Source organism: Nyctibius grandis, chromosome 4 (assembly GCF_013368605.1).
Source record: "Nyctibius grandis isolate bNycGra1 chromosome 4, bNycGra1.pri, whole genome shotgun sequence".
Taxonomy (NCBI): Eukaryota; Metazoa; Chordata; class Aves; order Nyctibiiformes; family Nyctibiidae; genus Nyctibius; species Nyctibius grandis.
Genome location: NC_090661.1, coordinates 91,474,965 through 91,495,227, shown reverse-complemented (window position 1 = coordinate 91,495,227; position 20,263 = coordinate 91,474,965). Strand labels below are relative to the sequence as shown.

At 47.3% G+C, this 20,263-nt stretch overlaps 1 protein-coding gene across 3 annotated transcripts in view; it reads left to right on the top strand.

Moving 5' to 3' along the window:
• Positions 1–20,263, top strand: part of SH3PXD2A (SH3 and PX domains 2A) — a 273,110-nt gene that overhangs the window by 41,642 nt on the left and 211,205 nt on the right. For all 3 annotated transcript variants that reach the window (XM_068400244.1, XM_068400245.1, XM_068400243.1), the window contains exon 2: positions 4,467–4,547. In XM_068400244.1, the coding sequence (XP_068256345.1) occupies positions 4,467–4,547 (81 nt within the window). The remainder of the gene's footprint in view (positions 1–4,466; positions 4,548–20,263) is intronic.

Below are 20,263 nucleotides of genomic sequence, written 5' to 3'. Positions count from 1 at the left end.
TAGCTTATGTATTTGTGGATGTTCTTATCTTGGTCTCATCAGACTGCTCATTTTAGGCATTTTTCTTCCACTCCAGCTCATCTGGTTGTAGAAAACAAAATTAGCCTCTAAAAAGCCAATTGAAAAATCGGTCACATGAGAATAACCTGAATTCTTTACCTCTGGGGTTTGTGCCAGCTGGAACTGGATATTTTCCATTGAAAACAAGACATTCAATGATAAAGTCATGCCCAATGACATTTGAGTGAATGCTTTTTGTAGTAGGAAGTCATCTCTCTTCATAGCTTGGTGTAGGCAGTAAAGAAAGGAGCAGTAACTTCACTTTGCAATAAATTTTCTGCTCTGTGGCGGGTAAAATGGAAGTTTCCCAGAGCTAGAATTAAACAATAATTAGCGGCTGATAAAATCCCCCTGACATACTGCACCTTCTTTCACGCAGCATGAATATTAAGAGCTGCTTATCAAGCTCAGTTCCTGATTAATATTCTCTGGTTTGTACAGGCCCCCTTCTTGTTTCTCTGAAGAAGGATTTATTTTAAAATACATAGTAGACTAAAAAAAGACTGGATTTGTGAAATTAAAAGTTGAACATTGTTAGTGGCTGGAGCACCCAGTGATTGTGCAGTGAGTTGTTTGTAGTTTGTACTTAAAGTATTTATTGTTAAGGACTTTTTTGTCAAGGATTTTTAAGGTGAAGCATTTGAATAGCAGCTGTGTTTTGACTCCTTTAAGGTCATAAACATAGCAGATACATAAAGTAGGTCTTTTTACCTTAAGAAATTAATTATTGTAGTAATTTGTAATTTTCAATCACGATTAAAGTTTACTTCTGTGCATGTGCGGACGGTAGGAAAACACTGTACTTACACAGAAGAGCTTGTTACGAGACATGTAAGATGCTTTGATTTTATCTTTTATGAAGAAGCAGCGTGCCAAGGGCGACTAGCTGTGTGCCGGAGCGGTGGCTCATGTGGCTCGGTTTTGGGGAGCCGTTGGATGCCACAGAAAGCCCTCCTTTGGCTCTGCAGACAGCTCATGAAGGCAATGCTGGGCCTGCGGCCATTTGAGCGTGGGACGGTTCTCCGTATTTATCTGATATTTCCTGCTGCCTCCTTGTCCCATTGCGTTTACATGACCTCGGGCTCCCCCAGGACTGCTTTTCTCATTCTCCCCAGGGGTATCGTTGATTGCTTTCACAGTGACCCGTTTTAAGATCTGAGCAAAAAAATGTCGAGGTAAGCTGATGTAATGTTTACTGCTCATGAAAAGGTTATGGGTCCGACTAAGGCAGTAGAAGCGAATAATCACCGAACTCTGATCTCTGACGGAGAGAAATGTGATACCTAAGGCTTCTGAAACCTCTAGACCTTGCTTTTAAAATCTGGCATTTTACAGATCTTTCCCGAGTTCAAGCAAACCATTATTCCCCATTATTTTAAATGTCAGCTTTCAAGAAGCAATTTGATTTACGCAAACGAGCGAAGAAAATCAATAGCTATTTCAGATTTTTCACCTGCGTCCCACCACGCAGATTTTGTGCCCATTTGTTCCTCACTTTACAGAGCTCCGGGTTATGATGAAAGGCTTTTCTTGCTCCTGCTATGATCTTCCCATGAAAGAGAAGTCAGTGCATCTGCATGCTGCCCGATTCATCACTTGCTGAGCTTGAAGAGACCTAAGGCTTGAAAAGATTTAATTGCTGTTTTAATTGCTGTTTTAAATCCTGTTTTAAATCCAGCAAAATCATGGCTTGACTGAAGTCAGTGGCAGCTTCATTCCCGCAGAGCCTGGATTTCAGAGCTGGGACTGTATCTGCTCTGTGCAGTGGGGTCCTGCTCCTACACCTGCTCCCTTCACCGAATGCATCCAACCTCTTACCCAGAATATCCCTTCGCACCCAGCTCAGCCCCATCTCATGTGATGGGGATGTTGTGCCGCTTGCTGCACCACTGAACAATGCTGGACTCTTAAAGCAGGGTTACCTCCTGTCTGGACTAGGTCTCAATCAAGCAGACTTGCAGGCTGTTAAAAATTTTGGGGACACACAGTTTTTTGTGGGTTCTGAAGAGTAGCATGGGGAAGCATGATGTGCCATGAAATTAAAAAAGCCTGGATGTCTGTGGCATATGTGTTTTGTTTCTAGCTTCTGGAGAAAAGATGCATAATTAAAGAAAAAAATATAATTTTATTTGCATGTACAATATGTTTCTCCTATCCCTGTCTCACCCCCTTTGTGAGAACTCGCGGCCAGAATTACAGTATCTGAAGTTGCTTTTGGATCCCAGTCAGCTCCCATCTGTCATGATCTGTTTTTAATCAAATGGGTTTTCCATCTGAAAGTAGCTGTTGGAGAGAGAATGAGTAGAAATATTTGTGTTGTGAATTAGCTCAGAGTGAAGCTACAAACTTTTTTTTTTTCACAACAAACACATGGAAAAATGTTCTTCAGTGTAGTGTAGCTGGCCTGAAAATTGGCAATAGCAACTTCCTTCCCAGGCTCTAACTCTTCTGGCTTGTCTGCACGGGTGAGATCTTTAAAGGGGACTTGAAATCTTCATGTTATGCAGTCTTATCTCCCCTTCATGAAGCAAGGACAGTGCTGGTGTTACCCTTGTGTATATGAGTACTGTGGGACTGAGGCTGCGTGGCTTGATTTTTCCAAGAGAAATATGAGATGCAGCAGAGGAATAACCTGGGTTTGCTGAGAGTCATGCTCTCCACCCCTGGGCAGTCCTTCCTTTGTCAGCCTCAATGGTCTCTGCTCTGGTGGGAGCAGGAGATAGGTTTGATATGGTAACTGAGTCAAATTCAGGCTCTTAATCCTTACCCTCAGCACTCTGTGAAAGGCCCCAGCTCTCCTTAATGCTCTGTGCTCAGCGTGTGCGGTTCTCAAAATACCATGAAACTGGGCTGCAGGAGACAGGGAGCAAACTGCCTTGGGGACTGAATGTGGTCATGACAAGCAGAGAGGAAAGTGAGGCTGCAAGACCTCCATGGCTTCCAGGACATCAGATGACACCTCTCTCCTACTGGGAAAAAAGAAGGGAAAAATCCCTTGGTCCTTGGAAGAGCGTTGTTAAGACTATTCTTCAGCATCCCTCCATGGGTTTTTGTGCAATACCTTTTATTGTTAAAAGCACAGAAGCAATTATCCCTCATCAGCACCTTGGAAGATGGGCTAGTGTCCTGGGGGAGATGGAGAAAGAGGGTAATGCTTTTCCATCCCCCATCACTGGAGATGGAGAGCTTCATATCTGCATCCATGGCAAAAGGGAGAGGTCCTACTGCAGTGCTGGGGCTGAGGGAGGAGGGATGCTTTCGTGTTTCCTCTGCCGGATCCTTATCTCACTCCGTTTGTGAAACTTGGAAATTGCTTTAAAGACCCAAGAGCTGGCCTAGCTGTGGTTTCCATTACATTGACGTTGTGTAGTCACCCTCAGTGGTCACCCTTGATGGCTCCCGTGTTTGCTGAAGTCTTGTGTATCTGTCATCAAGGCAGCGGGACCAATATTTGGCCTGAAGGCCAGTGTATGAGAGAGCATATTCTGGCTCATTTTTTCCTTTTTTTAAAAAATGTTTTGGAGGTTCTAGGGTCAAAAGGAAACATTTGTGTATTATATACATATGTATGTGTGTGCATGCATGTGCGAATCATTTTTTGTCACAGCTTCCGGCAAAACAGTGTTTCTGTAAGATGATTGTTTTAGGCATGGACTAGGGCTGGATGAGGGAAATCCTGGGCTTGTTCTGGGCTTGTGATGCTGTTTCCACCGATGTAAGAAAACAGTGTTGCTCTCACCGAGCTGCTTTACGTCACCTTTGAATCAGTCTGATAGGTGCCAGAGGTGCTGAGCGGAACGACATGACCGAGCAAGGGCTGTGTGCTATAGGGTTGAGCTGTTGTTGCACGTGTGTGGGTGTGCATAAGTGGTTGCGTTGCACAGCTGTAGTCCCATAACGCCCTGGAGCTGAGTTCCCTTTGAATTTCCATGTTGAACTAGAGCCACGTCTTACCTGGGAAGCGCCACGGTCACATCTCCATGGGATTGGAGATCAGCAGCCCATGATGGGCTGTTACTTCAGGAGTAGAATAGCTCTCCTGACTGTGACTGCAACATGCCCTGGGGCCCTCCAGACAGGCAGAGGTAGAGGGCAGGGTGTTCTACCAGGGACCAGAAAATGTGCTGTCCCTCGATTAAAGCTTTCATCCCAGGGAAAACAAAATCAGTGGGAGCTGGTGATGGGGACGGGTGGGAGAACACTGGGTGCTCTCCTGAGACCTCTGCTAAAGGCTTCAGCTGGCAGTGGCTTTAATTCAGGCTAGTCCTGCACCCAGGGTTATATTCCTCAATGTGAGCAGGAGCAGCCAGCGAGATGCAGAATTTGCCTGTACTGACTGTTCAGGCTTTGGAGGTATCCTGTGTTTCAGAGCCCACCGTAACTTGTATTTTCTTTTCCCTGAACAGGTCTATATCATCAATGTAACATGGTCTGACCTGACTTCCCAGATCATCTACCGGAGATACAGCAAGTTCTTTGACCTGCAGGTAAGTCTGTCTTGTCTACCATGACATATTGTTTCTATTCATACTTCTAGTCGTGTTTCCAGCTGGGTTAATCGTGCCTTTAAATGAGGCTTTGTACTTGTTTGGTCTGTTACATGTCATGATCTTGAAACTTTTCAGACTCTGTCCTTGTAGGGTATAAGATAAGTGGGTGGTATGTTCACAGTGAGTAACTTGCACTGTAAAGTCATTTAAAGCTGACATTTTCATGAATGGTTCCTATTGAAGCGGGGATCTAATTTTAAATACTTCAGATGCACTTAGAACAGAAAGAGAGCTACATTTTGGGCCCCCCGAAACTACTTACCCAAATTGCTGAAAACAACAGAGCTTTTGCACACTCCCACAGCAGTTCAGTAATGGAGATGGTAGTGGAAACCTTCCAGACCCTCCTCCTAACCATCTACCCAGCCAGCCAGTGTCCTGGCTTCTGCTGTTTTGTACAGCTCCCTTGGTGTATTCTGTGCCTGTGTATTTAGATTTCATCGAAAGCTTTCTTGCTGGATATCTGCTGACTGAAGTCTGAAGCCAGGAAACAGGAAAAGTCCAAATTACAAAGTTTAAGTGTGGGCATCAGCTGCTTCATTTCTGGTACAGCTCCCAGGCACCTGCATGTTTAGGGAGAGCTTTATGGCTGTGTCATATTTAGCAATAATCCAGATCCATTGATACCTTTGTATCATTGTACCTTGGTAGGCAGCAAAACTTGGAATTGCCTGGGGTGAAAACAAAAGCTGTGGTTCAACAGACTTCTGAACTTTGGGCGAAATGTTGATTTTGGGCTGGAGCTTGTGATTGGAGCTGGGCTGTGGTTAGAATATCAAGTGAGTCCTCATGGCTGGTGTTAAGGAAGTACACAGCTGACTGGGCCGTATCCTGGGAAATAACATTGAACCTTTTTGCCATAATAAATTAGGAAAAAAAGGGTTCCTCCCTTTGGTACCTGATCTGAGATGAAGAATACTAGTTTCATCATTGCTCCCTCTTCATGTGTCATTTCTGATATGTAGACATCTGAAGCTTGCCTGTTTTGCAAGCTATATGGTTATGACCTCCTGGTTTTTCTGGTGGAAAACAGAACCATTTCTACGGCCAGGCCTGATTTCTGTGTTTGCTGTGTGGCTAAAAGACAAAAGCGGATGTTCTTAAGCTTCCTCTTGTGCCTGTCTCCAGTTCTTACTGGTCTGAAGCACCAGGCCTGCCAGTCCCACTGCTCTGAAGAATATGTCAGTGGCTTCTCTGTGTCGGATGTACCTGCTAAAGATGCACAGCTCTGTAATCACAAACATTTGTTGTCAGCATGCAGATTGTGGCCAAAACTGTTTCTTTCTCTCTCTTCTTTTTCTTTTTGCCCCAGTTCTGTTTTCATGTATATGTTCTTCTGGGTCTCCTGGCCTCTCCTGGTAGGTTTGAAAAGTTCCCATCAAGCGTGGAGTTATCAATGGGGTTAGTGTGTTGGACAGGAAATGATGTCTCAATCAGGGAGTGAGTCCTGAAAGGTCCCATTGATAAGTGCGAGGGGGCCTAGCGCCAGTGGAAAACTCCTGCTTGCACGACGCTTCTCCCCCCACGAGAAAATACGACAAGAAAGTAACAAAATTCCCTTCCTTAACCCTTTTCCCTCCCCGGGATCTCTGTCAGGGCCACCACTGCATGACCAGTGACAGCCCTCTGCAACAGCCTCTTAGCTCCTGCACGGTTACCAAAACTGAGGTTTTCGCCTGGGGTTTCCACGGTCTTGCCATGTCTCTGTAAGCATGTCACTGTGGCGATCTGTGCCTCAGTTTCCCAGCTGTAAGATCGGGACAAGGCCCTATGTGCTCAAGCTTGCTATAAAGGTGCTTTTAGACTCCCAGAGGTGATTATTTTTTTTTGTATTTTTTTTTCAGTATTATTTTTTTCTGGGCTCTTGATGTTGCCAGAGCATCTCCTAGGTGAGGCAAGTGAGATGGACTTTGAGTCTTGAAGTGCAACTTGTATTTACAACTCTAACGAAGCCTGCAAAGGGAGTTGGAAAAGCAAATTAAATGTTAGGGCACTTTGGGAAACCTTTGCTTTTTGGGAAATTTGTGGCTTCATGAGCAGTGATTCTTGGTCAATGACAAATGCTGTGTTACCACAGCACATGGATAAGCAAGCACAGAAAGCTTCATGTAGAAGCTCTGTGGCCCCTTTTCCAACTGCTTGCAATTGCTCAGGCTTAGTGCTTGGTTAATGGCTCCCTGTACCTGGTGGACCTGCTTCTAGTGTCTCTAGCATCCGGCAACTGCAACAGGGAGACCTTGGCGTTTATAGAAAAATCCCCCTGGTATTGTAAAAGCAGTTGTTTCAGGGTTTAGCAGTGGAGGATTCCCCATGTTTATTGTCTGAACCATGACTGACCTGTAATGGGGCTCTAGGCTGTGCTGCATCTTGGCTCACAGACAATGATTCCCAGCCAAGTTAAGACTTCCTGAATGGAGAAGCGATGTTGCCAACGGAAAGCCCAGAGCAGAGCCTTTCATTATTAAAGTTGGAGAACAATATGGGGGTGCCAGCCCACATTGCCCAAACCCTTGAGGGGCTGAACCTGGTTCTTGGTCATGGACCACATGGCAGGTGTTGGGGTGCCATCTGCTTATTGAGGATCAAGGTAGTCTCCTTAGATCCCCTTCACTTTGCTCCAGATAAGGAGATGACCTGTGATTTTGGTGGAAGCTTGAACGTCTGACCTAGCACTGATTGGACCTGGGTTTTGCAACCTGATACCACGCATAGTAATGTGGCCTTAGCATAATCAATCTACTTTGGTAATGTCCCTTGTTCTCCCCATGTGGCCCTTCCAGAAGAAAATCAAGCAAATGCTCAGTGAATAAAGCTCAGCTGATTTACAGGCATCACTCATGTCCAAAACGGCTGGAGTCTGCAGGTCTCTGCCAACTCCACTCGTCCCACTGTGTCCATGACAGAGCTGCACTTCAGGGCTTCCTAAGCCTGCACGTGTCTCGTTTGCTCTTGACTGAAAGGGGAGGAACAAGGGCTGACTTGTCATGACTTAATCAGGGCTGCAATGTCTGCTGTTGACAATGACACTGGATAGGCCCCATAGGGAAACCTGGAGGCTGCCCAGGTCGAGGGAGGGAGGAATACAGATAATTAATTTCACTACTGCAATTTCATGTTTTTTTAAAATTATAGAGTCCACCCTTCCCTGAATGGCTGTCTCTGTGGGAAGTGGCTCAGTGGTTTTGAGAGCCCTTGCATTACTAGATACTGGGCTTTTTGAAACAATTCCTAGTAAATTCCCCCAGGCACTGCAGGCACTAAGAGGCTACTCTGTCCCGAGGTTTCAAATCCCAAAAGCGTTTGGTTCTGCTATTTCAGCAGCACATATGCTTGAATTGGGAGTCGCGTTGTTTTCAAGATGAGTAATAGGGCAGCGAGACCAGACATACCATGGGATTTTGAAGCTGGAGTTTGCCCCATGAAGGTGTGAGAAGTACAGCAAACAGAATCCAATGCAACAAGCCAAGTGTCAGCCCTGTACTGCTTCAGTGAGGGCTAGAGATTTATAAATAGAGGCTTAAATTAAATCAGGGCGTTGCTGTATCATTTAATTGTGCAACCCAGTCACATCTGCTGCTGAGTGTGGGTCAAATGATGGCAGCAGAATATATGTGGGTGCCCATGTTTCAGTAAATAGGATTGAAGGTATTGCATTAACCCTGCATAGATGAAAGCATTATGATAAATTGCTTGTCAACTCCAATTATCTGTTGTCTTTCACCCTGGGGAGGCATTTGCTCCTGAGCACCATGTGGGATCAGAGCCATCTCCTAATGTAATATTTAAGCACTGCTTTCTCATGCACTCTGCACCTGGGTGCTTGGCTCTTGCCTGCGATGCAGAACAGGGTAGCGTGAGGTGCCCATCACTGGGAGAGATGGAGATGTGAACATGTCCTGTACCTAGTGCTGGCCCTCATGGCAGGCTGGTGGCTTATTGAGGCACGTTCCTTGGATGCCGTCTGAGGTCTCCCACCATCACTGGTGGATTTGCTGGTGGCGGTAGCAGAATCCTCTCCTGAGTTGGTAGTTCAGGTTGGCAATGCTCTTGTTATCCCCAAAGATGCTGAGAAAGGACAGTGTTTTGTTGGGATAGCTGGGATAACTCCTGGCATTTCCACTGTGCAGTAAAAGACGTCTATAGACGTAAGGCTCATGTTTTTCTTGACAGAAGGTGCTTTTGGAGGCTGTTAGCAGGATGGGGATTTGCAGTTGAGTGTTTGCATAAATAATTACCCAAAGCATAAGGTGGAGAAGTGTGGGGATGCAGCCAGCTCACCCTCCCAGCTGCCATGCTGAGCTGGGAAGCAACAACAGTGTTTGCAGCTAGCACGTATGAAGGGTGGCTCTTACCCAGCTCCCCACCTCTCCCTGACGGTTGCTCAGTACCACCTTGGGCTTCTTACAGATGTTATGACCCCAGGTGGGTGCTGTCCCTTGCTGCCGAGAAACCGTCTCCCCAGCAAAGCCAGCAGGGAAAATGTGACCATGCTTCAGTGCCTGATGTCTTAACTTGCATCACCAATGGCTCATCTTCTGCATTTTATCCAGCGACTCCGAATGTTCTGGTCTGGTTTCATGCCTGTATTGCTTGGTGTCTGGAGTCAGAGTATGAACAGGGCCAGAGCCTTGGCAGAGGGACCAAACCCTACGTTCAGATACCGGCCTCTCTGTTGCTCCCATGGGGATGGCTGGGTCTCTGTGCGTGGAAGATCCTTTCTCACAATAGCGAAATGCAACTTTCTCCAAGGCAAAACACAGCAGCTGGCTTTAGCGGCGTGCCATAATCCCACGTTGTGTTTCTGGCCATGCGAGAGGCGAACAACGTCCCTGCCGGAGCAGCAGCAGGAATGTTAGGTAGGCAGATCGCCGTCTCTACACACAATGACCCACACAGACATTTTGGCTGCAAGGAGACATCTGAAATGTCACAATTTTGAAAAGGCAAATAAACAAGGCTCTGTTCAAACATACGCTTTGTGTATCAGTTAGCAAAAAATTATCTGCCTGATGCGGTCTGCTGATCTAAGCAGGTTTTCTTCGAAGTGGCACAGAAAGAGGAACTCACTAGCAGCCAATTAGAACATTAAAAAAATAAAGAATATCAAGAATTTTATTAGGGAGCGGAAAGAGATGTAAGTTGTTTCCAGGCTGACGATAAAACATCAAGAGCTTCATTTGTTATTGCTAGGGTCATCCTGATTGTTTATAGTGCTGTAATGGAGTAACTGAGCATTGAAGAGGACATTAAACAAAAATGGTACTATAAAAAACAGTAATTGCAGTCTGTATCTCTGCTTTTCTTACTCAGACTGGAGTTCATCTGAACGCTGCTGCTATTGATCGTTCTTCCATTACGTGCTCTTCTGTACAAACATCCCTTTCTCTGTTGCCCCAAGCTGTATCAAATATTGTAACATCCACTCTCATTTCCAGTTAGGTGATTGTAACTGTGCCACATGCCTGAGCACCCCGTATTTCACTGAGTCACTATGATTTGAAACAGGAGCTGGGGGCTTTGGGGTGCAGGCTTTCTGGTGCAGAGCAAAAGGGAATCGGCGCAGGGTGTTTGCAGGGTAGATGCCTATGTGATTCTGATGGAATTGTGTATATTCACTCCATTAGTTAATTTGGGTTAATTGCCCAAGTGGAGACCTACAGTCCTAAATCTGGTGGTCCAGTGCAGTCTAACTCAGTAATGACTTTTTGTAGGACCAATGACATTTCGTGTTGTAACGTTCATGCTTTTAGCTCTGCAGGAGCAGTGAATGGACAAGCTCAAGCATGTGCTAAATTTATTAGTGGTGAAGAGTGTAGGTAAGAATGCAATGGGGCGAGCAAGCTCCTGTGTTTGCAAATGCTAACTCCTAATCTTCAAGCCACCAGGCGTTTTTAGCAAGATGAGTAGAGTCACCACCTGGTCTTCTCAGCCATCCACAGCAGCAGGGTCACTCTGCAGTGTGTGATGCTGTCTTCCATAGGTGACATCCTATGCATAGCTCCTGGCACTGTGGAAGGGAAGGAGGGCTGTTGATGTGGCTCCGCACGAGATGCAGCTTGCCCCTCTCGCAGCGTGGGAGGTTTGCGTTAAAAAGATTCCCAGCCTCTGATGAGCTTAGGGAGTGTTTCTGTGGGCTATGTGTGTGCGTCTGAGGGTGCGTACGGCAACAGGCAGGAAAGCTGGAGGAGAAGGTGGGGTCGAATAAGGCAGGGGAGGAGGTGGGGAGGAACAGCATGGCAGAGGGTTGTAGCATCAAGCTATGTGCGAGTGCACAGTGAAACATAAGGCAAAGGGGGAGAAAGGGAAGATTTTACTTACTGGTGTTGCTCCTGCTGGGCTGTGTTGACAGCAGGGGATCTGAGCTCTGCAGTCAAAGCATGTGCCTCCCTCTGCTCTGTTCTGGGCTGTGCTGGCCTTGGCCAGGATGGTCTGGGTTGCAAGGATCAAATTTCTCCTGCTCCTGTTCCCTTGGTGCGGGATGCTGGGCCTCATCATCCTGGCCCTGCTGTAGACATTGAGAGCTGCTGTGAAATCCTCCTCCAGACCATGGGCCTGGCTCCATACCTGACCTGTGAGGTTCAGACCCAGGGCTTGGCTTCAGGGCCGTCCCTGATCGTCACAGGGCTGTGGGGCTGGAGTTACTCCAGCAGTTGGGATGTAGGGTTTGGTTTGAAAACAGCTTCCTCAAGAGCAGAATTGAAACTGAAACAAGCCTGGGAAAATTCAGAGGAAATCTGAACGTGGCTCTGTCAACATGTGTGTTCCCAAAGGTCAGTGCCGGCTCCCTGGGGAGAAATGGCACGTCCTTTCTTCCGAGTAAACAAGGGCCAGTTGCCTGCTGCCGCTATCCTGGACAGTGTGTGGAGAGGCCGGCAGTTGCAAGGTTTGCAGGTGATGCAGAAGCCCAGATTTCCAGGAGGAGCCCTGAGCCGCCGGCCGTGAGTGCTGACCGTGCCTCCCGCAGTTCGACAGCTATGCTGGAGCTCCCGGTGCAAGCTCCCATTCTTGCAAGACTTGGCTCTTGGTAGCAGAGGGCCCCTGATGCCTGCTCTCAGAAAAAGAGCCCAGCGGCAAGCCTGGCAGTAACAGGGCTTGCTGGGGGAATTGAGATGCCTCTGGAAAAAAATGAATAGCTGATATGATTATTGAGGTGGGAATGGTTGTCTCGGCTGATTTAAAGGCTATGTAAATACCATTTTTCCTTTTAGCACTCAGTGCCTGAGGATACCAGCTGGCTTGGGGCAGTATCTTTGTCTTTAATGAATAAATGGAATTGTTTAGAATTCTTATTTCCATCATTATTTGAATGTTTGCTTGGCAAAACAATCTGTTCAGTTTCCAGTATTTGTTTCTAAAGAGACTTTACACGTCAAAGATGAGGGCCGTGATGGGGAAATGGCAAAGCGCCTGCCAAGCTACAATAGAGGCCACGTTCAATGAACACGGCAAATAACCTGCAGCTGAGAAAGGGACCCAGCCTCTGGGAACCCTCCACTTTGTACTTCAGCACTTGGGTGTTGTTGAGACATAAAGCTGACACTTGAATATTGCCCATATGCCACAGTGTGGGAACCTTCTGCATGGTGGCTACGGGGTGATATTTGCTGCTCAGCACCGACTTAATATACTCCCCAGCCTGCCCCATGTGCAGGTCTGGCTAGGACAAGGGGTGAGCTTAGTAAGTGATGAGATGGCTTAGCCAGCTCCTTAGGGTGTGTTGTCAGCAAGGCGAGAGCAGAGGCGATACCCATGCTACCCCATCTCGATGATCTGAAGATCCTGTAGAGATGCCCCTCTGTAGAGACACCAAATTGATTTTACTGTCAAAGGATTAAGGGATTTATTTTCTCTGGGGGCTGCTGTGGGCCAGAGGTGAGTATCCCACCAGTGCCCCGTAGTACCATCTTAATGGTGCACAAAAGGTATTGCAATATCAGGAGTGCTCACAGGAGTCTTACACCTTCTGGACAAGGTGGCAGTGAGGTTTGGGGCTGTGATTGTGTGGTTGTCCTGAACCCACTGTGGGACAGGAATCTCTGGAAGCTGCATCTCTGAGGCTTACTCCCTCCTTCATTCCCTTGTTGCACAAGACCAGGGTCCTGGACCCCACCATAGCATCAGTGGCTGTGATGGATGCTGTTTGGGGCCGTTGCACCACAGGGGCGTTGTTCCATACGATGCTGATATGCTTCTCAATCTCGACAAGTCTTTATTTCCACGGTGTTCGTGTCCTCTGTGTGGAATTGGTAGTATTGAAACATTTCATCACGCCTTCAAGAAGCTTTCACGTTACCTGGCCCAGATTAAATGCTAATTCCCTTCTAAGGTCTTGCAGGAGCATGACATCAAGTGGCAGGCTGCTCTGAAGATGAGTTTTTTCCTCCAACCTTGCGATCTCCTCATGTGCTGTGCTGTGACAAACTAAACTGCTCCAGAGGGGCTGCCCAATTAGTGATCTGCTCTCATTGCTGAGGGGAATTTGCTATCTCTGCTGATTTTCTGCCTTTTGCAGCCTCTGAGCAGAAATTCAACACTGGCAGATCTTTGTTAGCGTTCAATTTGTAGCTCTTCTTTGGGCAGGCTCCTGAGCCTAGAAGTAAAACAACGTTTAATTAAGGTATGGGGTCTATATGTAGTTAGACAAATGAGTAGTTGGGGTTTTTTTTGGTTTTTTTTTCCAGAAAGATTGGTAACATCACAAAGTGGTTGTTGACTCCTTTAGTGCATCCATTTAACTACACACGGTCTCCTACTGCTATTTCTCCACCTTCTTAGAGTGTATCTTCCATCATGACTCTAGGGAGAGTGCATGTGTGGATGCACATGGATGTATCCCTGATCCCTGCTGGAGTAAATCAGAATTGCTCAACTGTGTGCTTCTGGCCAGCAGATGAATTGTATTTGTCAGGAGAAGAGCCTGTGCCCCTGTGGGTTTTCGGTCTGCTGCTTCCCCAAAGTGCTGTGCAGCTGCAGAGTGCAGCACCCGGACGGTGTGTGATCCAAGGTGGGCAGTGCTTTGGAAATTGTTGCCTCTGATGATTCTAATGGTTGGGTTTTGCTCTGCATGATTTCATGAGGCCTGGGTCCCACATGGAGTGCCGTGTTAATCTCATCAGCTGGGGGAGAGTGTGAAGTCCATTTCCGAGGTGTGTGATGGTGCTGGGACGGCGATGACTGCCAGCCCCGCTTCATGGAGGAAGGCCTGGGGGTTCAGAGGGGAGTGTGTGGAGTTACGAAGTAGCTCCGATTTCAGGTGGAGAATGAGAAGTCATAAAGCAGAGTTCCCATGGAAGACCTGATCTCCAAAATAGTGGCTATGGAAAGTGTCCTAGTTAGGAGTCCCCAGCAAGCGCTCTGAGCCCGGGCAGCTGGACCAGACCTTCCCCTGGCTGCAGAGTTACAGGTACAGTCAGGGAAATCTTAGAAGTTAAATGAGTGGCAGAACTCGCCAGTGATGAACTCTCACTGCTTATTAAGAGCCCAGTGGGGTGGTTTTTTTAGAGGGTGTGTGGACTTTGAGTATGAGAGAGAAGCCTGCAGTGAAGGCTCTTAACCTAAAGCTGTGTAGGTTTTGGGAAAGATTTGGGAAAGTTTTGGGAAAGTTCATCTGTGATGCCAATTCCTGGTTCAGCTTCTCTCTCCAGTTCGGATCTGACGTCTGTGAAGTAGTGCCTCATTACCAGATGCTCATATGTTCATGGGATACTATTTTTAGAAATAGACAAAGACTGAAGAAATCTCTGTGGATATTGTTTGGAACCTATAAACAAATTGCTTTACCTGCTTTTTGCCTGCATTCATTTTTTATGAATTATCTAGAAAGAGTTTAACTCAAGCAGGTTTTTCCAACCCAGGAATCTCAAGGGAGTGCTGCAGAACTGTAATGGATAGCATATTTCCCAGTGGATGAATTCACATGATCTGGAGTAGGAACCTTACTTATAGAAGATTAAAGCCACTCTGCTGGGGAACAGGAAGGTTGGTTAGCTTATATCCTACTGTCAGACACTCTGCATCCACCATTTGAACTACATACCCTTGTTACCTGCAAAGATCCTTCAAGGAACACCTGAAGAATATCAAACTCCACTTATGGGCCTGTAGCAGGCACAGAAAGCAGTGAAATTAGTCAAGCGGGTTATTTGATGGGAGTTATTCCCTTGCTTTCTAGAGGTTTGGTTTGTGTAAGTTGTTCTTGTTATCATACCTACATCCCACACCTGTTGCTGACCCAGAAGCTGTGAGGATGGTGGGGACCCTGCAATGTGGGAAGGTCTCTCCTGGATACAGCCACAGAGAGGAAAAGCAGCAAGTTCTCCCAGATGAACTGAGCTAGCTTACATCAGCTGATGAGGATTCAGACCTATTTCATACCTGTTGGTTGCTTTTCAGGTTAAAAATCTAAATGCATCAAGATGCATGAGTCCCTGCAAGGTTGTGGTGCTAGTGGAAAGCAAACATTTAGAAAAACATGCCTGAAATTGCAAAAAATGCTGAACCATGATGGAAAATTTTGGTATTGGGCCCATGCCTCCTGGTTTTGTCCCTGGACAGTATGTCGTACAAGGGATTATGTAGAATCGTGGTAAAACTGGGCTGAAAGTCTTTCTTCAGCAGAGCATGTCAAGGCTCAATGTATACGTCCCATGTTATCCCACCTCCATCTCCATTATTCTGGTGTTGGAAGGTCTCATTGTAGCCCATTACGTCTCCACAGGAGGATTTAAAGCTCAGCCTTGGGAGGAGCCCACTTGTTTGTTAACCTTGTTCCAGGTTTTGTTTGCTGGAACAATAAAACACAGGAGAGCAGTTCAGCTGTGGGACTGGCCCCAGCCAAAGCTGTGGCTCTGGGGCTGATCTCACACAGTGAATTCTCCAAGTGCTGCTTTATTAGCATATTTCCCCATTTACCACTGATCAAGTTCAGCCTTTTTCTTTTTTTTCTAGATTCTCTGTGTGAAAATTAAATTCCTCAGCGGGATTTTTGCGTGACCTTTCTTCCCCAAAGCACCCAAGCCCAAAAAGTTCAGGCACGACAGTTCCACCCCCTCCACCGCTTTGCCACTCTCCCCTAATCGTACTCAGCTTTCAATTATTTATACTGCCGGAAAATCGCACGGAGTTCACACCCCCAGCCCCGAAACACAATTCCGCTTTTGTGCGGGGAATACAATCCTTCACTTTCATTAAGTGTGCAGAGACCGAGATGAGAAGTGCCTGTTGTGTTCGCATCCCTTGGCTCGCGATGAGAGGAGCTGGTTGTTTTTGCAAACGTCCTAAATAGCCCTGCAAGGGTTATGGGGAGTTTATTTACGTTATTGCATTTAAGTGCAAATAGAAAATTGCCCAGCCATAATGGAAAGGTTATGCAGGGCTCTGTCAGGGCTCTTTTCCCTGCCACCTCGCCCCTCCCGGCTTTCTGCTCCTGCAGGCTCAGATGTGGGAAGGCTGTGTCTGGAAGGAGCTGTAGCTCTTGGTCCTGTTACGCCAGGGTTTGCTTACAGGACAAACAAAAGCATCAACTAGCATCTCTTCCACTGTGGACTGCGCCTAGTCCTGCCTGCCATAGGAAAGATCAGGCTCACCCCAGCCTGATTTGTCACAGAATGGTTTGGGTTGGAAGGGACCTTAAAGATTGTCTAGTTCCAACCCCCCTGCCACGGGCAGGGACACCTTTCCACTAGACCAGGTTGCTCAAAGCCTCATCCAACCTGGCCTTGAGCACTTCCAGGGAGAGGGCATCCACAGCTTCTCTGGGCAACCTGGTCCAGTGTCTCACAACCCTCACAGTAAAGAATTTCTTCCTAATATCTAATCTAAATCTACCCTTTCTCAGTTTAAAACTGTTCCCTCTTATCCTATCACACAGAATCACAGAATGTTAGGGATTGGAAGGGACCTCGAAAGATCATCTAGTCCAATCCCCCTGCCGGAGCACTACATGCCCGTGTAAAAAGCCCCTCTCCTGCTTTCCTGTAGGCTCGCTTCAGGTACTGGAAGGCTGCTATAAGGTCTCCCAGGAGCCTTCTCCAGGCTGAAGAGCCCCAACTCTCCCAGCCTGTCTTCATAGGAGAGGTGCTCCAGCCCTCTGATCATCTTTGTGGCCCTCCTCTGGACTTGGTCCAACAGATCCATGTCCTTCTTATCTCTGAGGCCCCAGAGTTGGACGATGTATCCGCCATTGGGTTGTTGTTTGCTTCTTCCGTGTAGCACCTGAATAACTGACCTTTTCTGCAGAAGCAGCATATGGAGAGTGAAGGTGGGAGTTTGTTTTCCGCCTTATTCCCTTCCTGCTTGCCTAGAGTCGCAGCATGCTTCTCCTTTTCTGCAGCCAGAACGGTTTCACGTCTCATGCAAACAGAAGTATTCCCACTGCACAACTGTCTTTTGCAATTTCCTCTTTCCCTCCTTCAGGGGAAGCATCGGTGAGTCTCCAGTGGAGTGGTCAGGGCAGCAAAACCCACAGAGGAGCCAGGCTGCTGAGCGGATGATGGTGAAGTCATGCAGAAAGCAAGAGTCCTCCTGCTGTGGGGAAACAGCTTTGTGCATCCTCCTTCCTGGGTGCCCTGTTTGAACAGCACCCGGCCAAGCTGGGGGCTTTGCTCTCTGCCTTTTGCTTTTAATTTAAAAGGAGAGATCTAGTCTATAGAATCTGTGCAGTAAAGGGAGGACTTGAGCTCTTACAGCGTATCAGATCTTTTGGCACTGCCCATAGTTTTCTGAAGCTACCCCATGTAACAGTTGGGTTAGCATTTGCTCTTCCCTGCCTGTGTCCAGGAGAAGTAAGGCGGGGTTGATGGTCCTTTGGTTTGTGTGTGAGAGGAGGGTGTCCTGGGAGCATACCGTGGGTGTGTTTCTGACCCACAGCCTTCCCAGGTCCAAACCCCAAGAGCTTAATTCTGGGTAAGAGCTGCAGGTACGTAGCAGCGGGTCACACAGTCCAGGCCTGAGCTGCAGCTGGTCCCTGGTGGTGCAAGCAGGTCCTGGTCCATGGGACTTGTTTGAGTGCAGCTGGGACCCTGTGAGGGTGCAAAGCCAGCAGAGCAGGGAGGTGCAGTCCAGCGAGGAAGCCCATGCTTTGGAGCAGAGCGAGTTGCTGACAAATTCTTGATTGGCAGAAGCTGTGAACAAGCTCACAGAGGACTAAGAGACTCAGAAAAGCATTGCTGTGTTTAAGATAATTTCTGTAAATCTGCAGTGCAAGCAGGGCTCTCTATCAAATCGATTTAGCGGTGCTTTTGCAAACTGAGATAATATCGGAGCCATGCGCCTGGGTCTTGATGCATTTGGGTTTTTTAAGGGTGTGTTAAGAAAACCAGTGGGACTTGCTGAGCTGCTACCTTCAGACAGGTGTTTTGAGAGGTGAAGGACAAACCACAAAAACACTGTGAGAGAGAGAGGAAAATGCTGAATGGGGAGAAATTAGAAAGCAAAACAGAAAAGGACTAAGTAAAATGATAACAGGGAAAAAAATTCTTTTGGAGAGCTAAGGTAAGTTTAACGATCAGGTTTGTCTTACAGTATCTTATTGACCTGGAGCAAAAATTATTTTACAGGCTTTTCATTTTATCTGGCTAATCTCCTTTGGGATGTTTTCACCTATCTGTGGTCTGGGGAGCTTTGAAATCCAAGTTCAGGCTTGTCCTGGTCACTACAGTGATGTGCTGCCGCTGCCTGAACAAAACTGGTGCATGTGTCTTCCTGGTGAGGAAAATATGTTGTGGCACAGCATATGGGAACACCTGCATCCCTGTAACAAGTCCAGGTTGTCTTGTCGTTTTTGGTGCGTTGGTGGCTGTTAGTGCAGCTTTGCAAAAGCCTGTGTAGTTGTCTGCGATGCTCATTGTGTTGCTGTGCTGAGGGTTAGAGGGTGCTGGTCTCTGACACATCTCACTTGCACATAAGGGTAGGATTTACCATTTGGTGTTTTAGGAGGTGGCAGATATTCAGTTGCCGTTAGGATCTGGGAATAAGGCAGATGGAGCAGTAAAGGGTGGTGTGCTCCACAAAGTGGTCCCTGGCTATCCTTAAGCAAAGGGAAAAGTTTGCAAAAAGCATTTCCGAGGTGGTGAGAAGCCCTGCAAAGTTTTGGGCTTGTTTTGGGTGTGGGACAGCCCTGGATTATACGGCTGGGCAAGGATGTGCTGTGGGCTGCAGGAGCATTAGGGCTGTAGTTTCTTTCCTGATGCTGTCAAGAAACCTCGTGTCAAATCCTGTTCCACTCTTAGGTCAAAATATATTTCACTGCCTTAGTGTGGGGATGGTTTTTGTGTAATTAGGAGAAGGGAGTCTGCGGTGTAGAACGAGGAGTGGGGAACTGCTGGTGTGGCAGGGGGATTATCTGGAAATACCCACCCATAAAATGAGGGCTATAATCAGCCCTCCTGGAGAAAGTTTATTCATTAATGTTTGTGAAACGTTTTGACGTCTTCGGCTGGGAGTCTTTTTAACAGAGCCAAATGTTAGTTGTATTACAGTAGCTAAGCCAGACCTTAATGACCACATTCCCTCTTCTCCCCCCTGAGCCCCCAGCCATTTCTAACAGGGTTTGGTGAAGAAGTGAAATGTCAGCAGAGTGACCAAATAGAAGTGAACTGCTCAGCAGAAATATAAATAGTGTTTTTCTTTCTTGGGATTATGTCCTGGTCCCATGGACAAAATTTTGCTGCCAGGAGTGGAATTTGTAGAAGGGATGAGGAGTTTATTTCCAGGCTTGTATCGTGTTATCCCAGTTGGTAACTAGTTTAGGGTCTCTTTGCATTAGTACTCACTGGTGCCCTTTGGGTGATTAAAGTCATCCCAGCTTGTCTGGATGGGAAGTCACCATAGCAAGACTGGCATGCTGGGATGGAGCTGTTGATGGGGTGCATGGCAAGCAGGGGAATGACTTCACTGGGGCGAAACAAGGATGCCCCAGAGCAGGATGCACAGGAGAGATGGTTTGATGGGGCGCTCAGCTCTGGCTGCCCATAAGTGCCCCTTGCTCCATGCATATCCATTTCCTACAGCATTGCCAATTCCCTAACCATGACAGAATAGCATTTGCCTTTCGATTTGCTTGATTTCTGGTGTCAGGAGGTGAGGTTTGGTGATGGCGTTGGTGGCAGTGAGGGCCATTTTCTTTCACATGAAGGAAATGGGGCAGGTTCAGTCCAATCTGACCAGTGCCAGTGGGTGGGATCGCAGTGTGGACGTGAGCAGGTAAATGGGTGTGCCGGAGTCGTGGTGTGAGGGCACGTCCCAAAGCGTGAACTGCTGTTACAAAACTGTTCTCTGGGCTTACACCCATTTGCTCTGGGTGGCAACTAGGAACATCTGATTAGCATGGCCTCATGTGACGCATATTCAGACAGAGCCGATAACCTTCCCAGCCTGCTCCAACACCCTGGCTTGTTGTGCATCCACTCCCTGGCCTCACCGAGGGTTAGGCTGGGATGGCTCCCACCTTGGGGACTGCATTGCTGATCATTGCCTGAGTTGCCCATATGTGCCTTGGTGTGGGGAAGGCTGCTCTGCGTTGGGATGATGGGTCTCAACTGGGTGAGAAAGGAGATGTCTCCAGCCCAGAGGCAGAGCAGGCTACGTGGCATGCACCCTGTAGCGAGGATGCCGGGAAGGTGCCTTGGCAAAACAGAGAGGAGTCAGCATCTTCC